This window comes from Haliotis rufescens, unplaced genomic scaffold, assembly GCF_023055435.1.
Source record: "Haliotis rufescens isolate VD_foot unplaced genomic scaffold, xgHalRufe1.0.p SCAF_1, whole genome shotgun sequence".
Taxonomy (NCBI): domain Eukaryota; kingdom Metazoa; phylum Mollusca; class Gastropoda; order Lepetellida; family Haliotidae; genus Haliotis; species Haliotis rufescens.
In genome coordinates, this window is record NW_025963779.1 from 35,297,294 (window position 1) to 35,306,826 (window position 9,533).

The 9,533-nt window shown below is 36.1% G+C and overlaps 1 protein-coding gene across 8 annotated transcripts in view; it reads left to right on the forward strand.

The window, feature by feature from the left end:
* Window positions 1-7,948, forward strand: part of LOC124139494 (protein argonaute-2-like) — a 45,575-nt gene extending 37,627 nt beyond the window's left edge. For all 8 annotated transcript variants that reach the window (XM_046506596.2, XM_046506593.2, XM_046506591.2 and 5 more), the window contains one exon: window positions 1,264-7,948. In XM_046506596.2, the coding sequence (XP_046362552.1) occupies window positions 1,264-1,372 (109 nt within the window). In that variant the 3' untranslated portion in view covers window positions 1,373-7,948. The remainder of the gene's footprint in view (window positions 1-1,263) is intronic.
* Window positions 7,949-9,533: the final 1,585 nt, after the last annotated feature.

The following is a 9,533-nucleotide window of genomic DNA, read 5'->3' on the forward strand; positions in this document are numbered from 1 at the left end:
ATTCTGAGGAAATTGAATTTGTTTATGAAGTGAGCACTTCATGGTTACTGAATTGCATTTATAGACAGCTGCTAAGAGGCTTAAACTACTGGAAATCACAAATGCTGCGATACCACGGGCTCTGAGTATACATGTATTAGTTGACACCTAAACAATCACTTGAAATTCATTTATTTGATATTTTCAACATTTGTGTTTGAGGGTTGCAACATCTTCTTGCATATAAGAATTATTATGGACATTCTTATATTGAATATTTTTCATTCTTTCATAGTCATAAGTTTTCAAATTATTACACTACCTACAAGACATATCATCACATCAATATGATCAACGTTATGGCTCATCTCACCTTGTTGGGTCCGAGGCAGAAATGTTAAGTTGACACAAATAGAAATCCTGTTTCCACAATGAACGAATATAGGACCACTTCCGTGGTGTAGAGTCTAAGGTTCTATCCCCTGGCTACATCACACCAAAAAGTGATAAAAGATGACACATATTGTTTTCCTGCCTGGCATTTTGGATTAATGGGATAAAACAAGAACTGGCTGGCTCAGTGTTGGTACACAGTGTCCAAGGGGAATGACACTATAAAAGAGCCACAAGTGCATGCACATTGCAATATACAGTATTCGACGTATTAAGTGCCCCGCTCTAATAAGCGCCCACGGCGATATTTGCAAATATATTGGTTCGTGAACAATCCCAATCAGCACACCTTCCGATTGATCAATGTCCACAAGACTTATTTAATCGTGTATAATACGCACTCGTGTGTTATATGCCCCCTTAATTATGGGCAATTAAATTCTGGAAAAACATGTCGTATGTAAACTTTTCAGGCTGTCGGCATAAACCAAGAATTTTACAATCTTTCAACTTTTTTTTTCACCAAAATAATATTCTTATAAAAGCCCTCTATTTCTATTTTTGAGAGCGCCCTGGGCGCTTATTACGCCAAATACAGTAAATGAAATAATCTAGAATTCATTGTTATATCACTTTCTTCTCCCCTCCATGTATAGATTTTTGGATGTGTAAACTGAAATACAGGGATATGACTGAAATACTGTTCAAAGCACCTTTCCACCGAATTCACTCATTCCTCCAGGCATAGTGTACATTGATCAATGATGTCACTGTGAATACTACTTGTGCCCTGAATATACTCCACTAAAGTCTTATGTAAATCCTGACACTGCCATAAGTTGAATTTTGGGGTTTCTGATTGAACAACCGCAATACATTTGTTTCTTACAGCGGTGAAGGGAGTAGACACTCGGACAACAGTGAGGACCGAAATCCAGCATCAATGGCTCGTGCTGTGACAGTGCATCCCGATACTTGCAAGGTTATGTACTTTGCTTGAAGATTAAGAAGAGTCACACAAGAGGAGACAACTCTTACCATTCTTTTCTAGGCTGTGAACTATGTCTGGGACTGGTGTTTCTATGTTATTTGTGTAAGATATTTATACGTCAACTCGAGCAGAAATGACTAGGATAGAGAACGCTGGCATAGAAATCTAAGTCATGTGTACATATTGTTACCATGGTTACTTGTATAAATTGTGCCACAGTCCTCATGTCGTGCTCAATGGATGGACTTTATATATAATGAAATGTTGAACTTCCGTGTGATGCACACATATTTAATATTGTGATGATATGATGATTATTATATTTTAAGGCCGGGAATTGTTTTAACAAAGTGTCATGACCATGTTTGTTACAAAGGTTTTATTTCTATAATTGTGTTGTCATATTCAGTTCTGTTCCCTGAACTCTTCTGTTGTCAACATGAAACCAATTTTGGGTTAGCGTGAAATCTGTCTCTCTCTTCATGCGTTATCTCCAATGTAACTTAAAAACTGCTTGTTCACAAAACATAGGTATCAATACTTTAACCATTCATTCATATTTACCACATTCAGTTCCCAGTTAAGATCATTTGTTTCTCAACATCAAGTATTTGCCGCCTCATCCTACATAATACTCGACTGCATATTTATATTAAGTATTAATCAAATATAATATCATAACACCCAGACTGGCTACGACTTGAATTATGTTCCTAGCTTTGTACGTAGAACCATATCACTTCTTTGTACTGGTTATCACCACAGTATTTTTCTATCCGTGACCATAATGTAGCCTTTACGAATGGCATTTCTGCCAACAATGCAAGATTTCATATCAGTGTTTGTCAAAATAGAATACCAGTTAGCCAAGGTTGTGACAGCAGCTGGTATCTCAACAACCACGTTGTTTTTCACGTCACTTACAATTTATGTACTTTTTGTTGAACATATGAACCTTAACCAAGATCACAATTTGGTTTCATCCCACCCAAAAGCCAAACCCAACCATTGCATCCACCGTGCAGTTACCTCCCCTTGCATTTATGTTTCCAGTTTACTTTCAGATTTCATAATGCAGTTCCCTTAACCTTTGTAATGCAGGTGAAGCTTCTTCAACACTCTGTACCTAATCAAAACCTTTTTCTCCACGAAAATCTGTCAGTATGGGGGAAGTAACTGCCACTTAATTATGAGCAATACAGCAAATTTATTGAACAAAAGTGACCCACATTACAAGGGTATTTTTAAGGTCCTTTATTTTAGAATCCAAGCATGACCAAAACAATGTCCTGTTTGAAGTGGACAAGATTTCTCATCGACCAGCCTTTTAACTTGTGTATTCCACTTGATTGTTTGATATGTATGTAGAACTGTTTTGTTTTATTGAAATCCCATAGAACATTTGACAAATATTTCATATACTTATTTGTACCTGTGGTGAATGTTTGTGTGTTTTGACATTTTGGTAAAACAGAACAAAACAAGATCAAGTAATAACATTTATTGACATCCTGACTAGGTCACCACTGCTGGATGCAAAATTAACAAATAGAAGTCAGCTGAGTTTCTTTTTATCGTTATTTTAAAAGATTGGAGTTATCAAGACGAGTGTGTAGTTTCATTATGATCATTTTTTTTCAATCTGTACATAGGAAATGGTGTAAGATCTAATACCTTGATAATCTCCTTTTATCAATGTTGGCAAAAATAGTCTCTAGTCACAAGCCGACAGAGTTACCCCCCTTTCTCTAGGTGATGGAAGTGATTTTGGTGCTGTAGTGTTCACATCTCTGTAGGAGTTTTACCATTTATCAAGCTGTAGACAAACGATGTCTTTGCTAACATTTAGCATTGTTAATGATTGATTATTCTGGTACAATCAGTTGAATTTGCTCAGTTTCTTTTCCTTTTTCAACCAAATTTTGTATAGTACCAATGGTTATGCACCCTAAGGTATGCTAAATTTTGTTTCACAATTCAGGTTGCATTTTTATTTTCATCAACACATATCCATTTAGTCCCTAATGAGTACCATTTGCCTGTGGGTAGGTATGTATTTTCTTTTCCACCTATCTCATGTATATCCTAGATTATCAAAGATGTTACTGAATTCTGTCACCATGCACAATTGTACATTTGCTTTGTAAATTAAAGATGAATTATATTATATTCAGCAGATAAGTGCTACGATTTTCTTGCATGAAATATTTGGTATATGCATATCATAATGATGCTTGGCTAGTATGATTAGTTTTCTGCAATAGCAAGGCTGTGATTTTGAGGCTGGTTATAGAACTCTTCAAGTCATCTTAGTTAAACCAACTGCATATTAGACCCATGCTAAACACAATATTCTGTCAGTCAACTGAGTTGTTTCCAAAGTCAGTTTTCTACTTAAAATGATTCTTAATTGAAATGAGACTAACCATTATACTTAGGTCACTTTGTAAAACTGGTACATCAGAGACTTACATGTCAAATACAACTCTCTACAACCTTGTTTTGAGAATTGTCCTCTTGTCAAAATATTTCACACCAGATCAGGTGTGCTTGTAGCAACTTCATTCATACATAATCAACTTGAAATCGCAATTTTGATTGTATCACTCAAAGCCATACATGATTTTGCACCTTCAAACTAGCTAACAAGTCCCTGTGACATGATTAGTGCAATGACAATTCCAGTAGCCATTCCTCCATGACCATTGTGAGGAACATGACAATTTGGATCTCACCAAAGCAATGCAGGCTTTGTCTGGGATTGTCTTTGATTATTCTTCAACGAACTGATACTAAATGACTGCTTATTGCTATTGGTTTAAATACCCAATGGTTATTATTATAACATATTATTCATCTCAAGTAGTTATGTAAACCTCCTGAATGACTATTCTTTTACAAGTAGACAAAAGAACTGCTTATTACTGCTGTGGGTTTAAAGAACCTGCGACCATTGTTCCATATTGACCTGAAGTAGTAGTGTTCATAAGTTTCCTTAAACTGATGAATTGTTTGATAGGCATTTGTTAGATTGGTAAGTTATGATATGATTTTTGTCAAAATTCCATTGCAAAATGTTGAAGATGTGGGTTATTTAGTCCCCAAATGTGTCTACTTGGTAAGGTTTGAGTTTCCATATTACTAGTATTAGTCACTTCTGATTTATCCGACATTGTGCTCCAAGTTATTCCTTTGGAAAGGGTTGCTGTGTAATGTGTAACCTGTATCTATATATATTTTTTTCAGTTCGTTTTAAGTTCACATCACTTAACATGCTAACTTTTTATGGTTTTGTCAACTTCTTGTCAACACCTGCATATTTTCTAGTCACTCATTTAGTTGGCCTAATACTGCTGGTCACATGACTGAGATATGCATCACATGACTAGTGGACATTGCAAGGGCATCTATGCAATAATCAGTGCCAGATTGAGTCGTCTCTTTTCATTAATGTACTCAAGTTCTTCCAGAATGTCACAATAGTGATATATGGCAAGCGGGGAACAAGAGGTACCATATATCCGATAAAATTTGAGTCATTGTGAACATACATGCGCTCTGTTCATTAAATACATCACTCACCCATGTAGCAATGCACTTAAGTCAATTTCTGCCATTCTGAGATACAAGTACTGTAGGCATTATGATACCTAATGATGTAAGCTGCACTTTTTGTACACAGATCAATTTGTTAATAGTACCTGTTGAAGTTCTAGTGGTACTGATTTAAGATGTTGTTCGGTTGTATATGTTCATTTATGGACTGTTTTGTGTTGGTGTATAGACTATTTGTAAGTTTGATTTATATCTGCATCAGTGAATCAAACATTAAGGAATCCCAGTCTGTCAAAGGGAGGTAATTCAGATGACATAAGAACATCAGGATAATCATGACGGAAGCATTTCTCTCTGACCATTCCTTGATTTGTTTTTGTTGTGTGTTGTCTTGTGCAATATAAACTGGCCAGATATTTGAACATATCAGTCACATGACACCAAACTGACCAATCAAATATGATTACCAAGACAAAAAAACAGCCAATGAAATTGACATGTCCCATGGGCCATTTTGTATAGTGGCATTGCTCCCAGTTAGTCTTACAGTGCCTTTTGCTGTGTATAGCCCAACTTTAAGAAATTATTTAGTGTAATCTGCATCCATCCCATGTTTTAATCCACCTGATACTAATCTATTTGTCATGTCCCAAGGAATCTCTGTACCACCGCTTATGACAAGAGAATGCCTCTGAAATCCACCCCCCCTCTTTTCCCAGGATTGTTTGAAGGTTATGGCTCTGAAACTTATTTGATATTGGAAAGGTTTGTTAAATGTTGATGTACATAGATTAGACTATTTTTTTAAGAAATGATTGATAAATTGCTTTCAAACCCAAATTTCTAGGAGGGTATAATCTGTTGCTATTGTTGTTTAATGTTCAGAAATGAAATCATAGCTGATTTAGATTAATTGTGTACTTTTATTTTGAGGAGACAACCACAAAATGATATATTTTTGTGATTGTAGATTTAGGCAAGAACCATTTCATTTTCATGGCAAACACGAATGGTCATGGTTTCATAGCTGAAAATCTCTGGGGGAAATAAGCATGTGAATAAGATTGAACAAATATGTCGTGTTAAAAAAAATGTTATCCCTTAAGGGTATCTTCCAGATTGCAGTTGACATGTTCATGGTGGCATTTAACATTTAGTCTGTCTGGCTTGCAATGTTTAGAGATATGTAATTCATACAGTACTATGCAAAAATGGCTCAAAAATGACAAGCATAGATCTGACAGCCTCAACTCTTATCAAGATCAAGCTATTTGACTGAGTGTGTTTTTCACGAGTAATTTGGTAATTATGAAGGTGAACAATTTCAAGCAATATTGCCAGAACATGCTTGCATGTAATCTTAATATTGATAAAAATGGGTAATTGCACATATCTCCAGATCATTTGTACATATTTATATACAAGGAAATTAATTCTATGGGTGTGACTTGTGCTGTTGAGATCAGCCCCATATCTTATCTCATATCAGATCATGTAGACTGCGTGGCAGCTGATGGCCCCCTCTGATGTCAAGTACAATGAATGGTATGCAATCACAGCTGATGTTAAGATAACAGGAGTTCAAGGTGTCATTTAATCTGGTTTAATCCTTTTTGGGAGCTGTACTTGCCAATCTTGTGCCCCACTTAACACATTTCCTCATTTGAAGTTGCTGAGAAGTTAATCTGCTTTTAAAGGAAGTATTTTAATACCCATTTTTTAGTCAAAATTTTACTCCTAAAAAAAGGACAAATTCCATATGACCAAAAACATTGTGGCCAAGTTAGCCTTTGTAAAACTTGAATATATTTATATATACATAATACATATGAAAGTATTGTTTGAATGCCCTTCTGTGTCTTGTCCAAGTATGTATAAACTATACTTAAAGCATTGAATGTAAACATTGTACAGAAACATCACTAAAGTCAAGTTGCACACTTTTGTGAATAACTAGCCTTATAATCTAGACCTGTTCAGAGATTTCTTCACCTTTTCATGCCTATGTAGGCATCACCATGTATAATTTTGTGATGCCTTACTTCTAAAATATCAAAATGTGAAGTGAACCAGTCATTTCATATGGCTTGCCTTTGTTTTTCAGTTTTGAGCAAGTTTAAGATTATAAGAGCTTGAAGCAAATGAATGACATCTGGACTTAGCAATATGTTTGTGTCGGGAGAAGGTTGTGTAGTGAAAGCCAGTTGTTATTCTCACATTGTTTGGAAGATTTTGATTGGTTGTGAGGACAGCTACGCATATCATTAGGGATGTCTGGGTTTACAATAGGTGCATGGTGAAATACGGTCAACAGTTCTCCCCTCTGCTGATCATTTTACAAAATCTCTCTGCTGTTCTAATGTGTTATTGTATATGTAGTTAATATAAGTGCAAAAGCTCAACCGTTTCATTCTTTGATTATTTTAGTACAGTCCTGTTATCAAAGGCATTTCATATGTAAATGTACAATAAACTATGTTTAAGATGTATTTTGGGAATTCCAAAAGGGAGAATATTGCTAACAATTTTGCATTTTTAATTAATAATCTTTATCACCAAGCTCTGGAATTTTCACCTGTGCCTGTTGAATGCCCCCTGAAAGGTCTGCTCACATTCCAAGTAGACGTAGGGCCTATTACAACAATCAAGCTTTTTCTATCTTTATACCAGCGTAACATTGCGCTTTTGAAAATTAAGCAAACCGAGGGTCCCAATTTGTTCCGTTTATACAGATCTCCTTTGTATGTTTTTATGTAGCTTTGATATTTTATCAAGTGCTTCACAAGATGGTTTTGACTGTTTTATGTTAGTCTTTAATACAGTCCAGTCTTGGTGCTGCCTCTCATTGCTGACAACAGTGCCATGTGACATGCTTGTTGCCATGGCAAAAAAAATATTTAATTGCTTAATGGCACTGTCACGTTATCCATTGCGGTATCTTGTGACTGTTGCTATGACGATAATGTAGATTTGTGTGCTTCTTACTCCACCCGAAGCTTTTATTCATTGTCAATAAATGTTTATAAACTATGATCTTGTTTGTCCTTGTCATGTTAAGGATTCTGGTTGGACTAGGTGCATTCTATGCTCACCCTCATTTTAGGTTTGTTGCAAAATGTGACATGACTGCAGCCTGAAAATTATCAGTTTCGGCCGTACAATCCAACAATTGATCAAGCAACAGTCTACCTGTCAATGACAAGCATGAGGACCAGTTAACCTGATAAACTGTTCAAGGCAGCACTGATCCTTGACCAAAGCACAACAACTTCATGTTCTCAGTTGAATCCCACTGGCCTCCAACCTTAAGGAAGTTACGCTTCTAGTCTGATGCATTCAGGGTCAGTTGGCTTCATTAACTTCTCAGCAATGAAATAGTGAAGTAGCATGACATCACTGCCAGATTCCAAAATGGATTTCACCCAATGCTTGACGAGATGGTCTGTCGCTTTTTTTTCTTTTCAATATCATGACAGGGGGACACCAGAAAATGGCCTTGTACCTGGGTCTTCGGAGTGACATGCCAACGCTTTAACCACTAGGCTACCCCACTGCCCCTGACCAGATGGGTTGGTTTTTTTTATAATACTTGGGTCTACTGCCATTCCTCCAGCTATCTGGCTAAGAAGTCATGTTTACATCCTGTATATTGATCTTGACCCTCAATTTCAGCCTATTAGATGCTAGATCATTTCCATGTGAAAACATTGGTGCTTATACCGCCACATTAAGCATAACAACTTTTTAGTAATTCCAGTGATAGTGACCTTTAATGAAAATTCACCCAAAGTATATTATGTATGAAGCTCCAAACAAACATAAGTAAAGAAACAAGGACCCTGGAGTCTTAATTGTTGAAGTGGTTCATAAGACAAGGGTCAATATTCAAAGAACCTTGTTTTGATAGCTATATTTCTTTGAAGAAATATAGCTAACTGTAAGAACATGGTGAGCTGCCCTACATGCTGCACATTAAAGGCGTTTGCATTCAGTTTATGCCAAGGTTAATGAATCACCTGTTAAAGAATCAACACGCCAATCTAGTAAGCAGGTTGCCTTTTGGTAAACCCATCAGCCAATGTAATTCGGTGCAGGTCCTGGTATCTTTATCATGCCCATTGATAATGCAGCTTGTAAAATAAGATTTTGGGATACCATAAATGCTGACATCCTCCATTAACATGATTAAGACAACACCATAATGGTCACAAGAATGATTTATTTGTACACATAAATTAAGTCCCCATAATCGTCTCAAGAGTGCATGATACAGTAAAGTTTTATGGAACCATTGTTGAAAATGTTGACAACTGTTGACAAAATGGCTTGTGTTGAATCTGTTGTAAAAGTCTACAAAGAAAATTAAATCTGACAAAATGTCATCTCTCCACATCCATTGTTTCCGCTTGAGGTGACTCTGAAAGAAAAAATAGGACACAACTCAGACAGATAAACCAAAAAAGTGAATAAACCTCTTCTTCCTTGTAGTAAGGAACTCCCTCTACATCAAATGTACCACTGCAGGTTTTGCCTCTTAGTTACATCCTTATCAGAATTAAGATAACACAGAATCATTGAGTGAATGACGGTTGAACACCTGCTTTGAACAGTACTT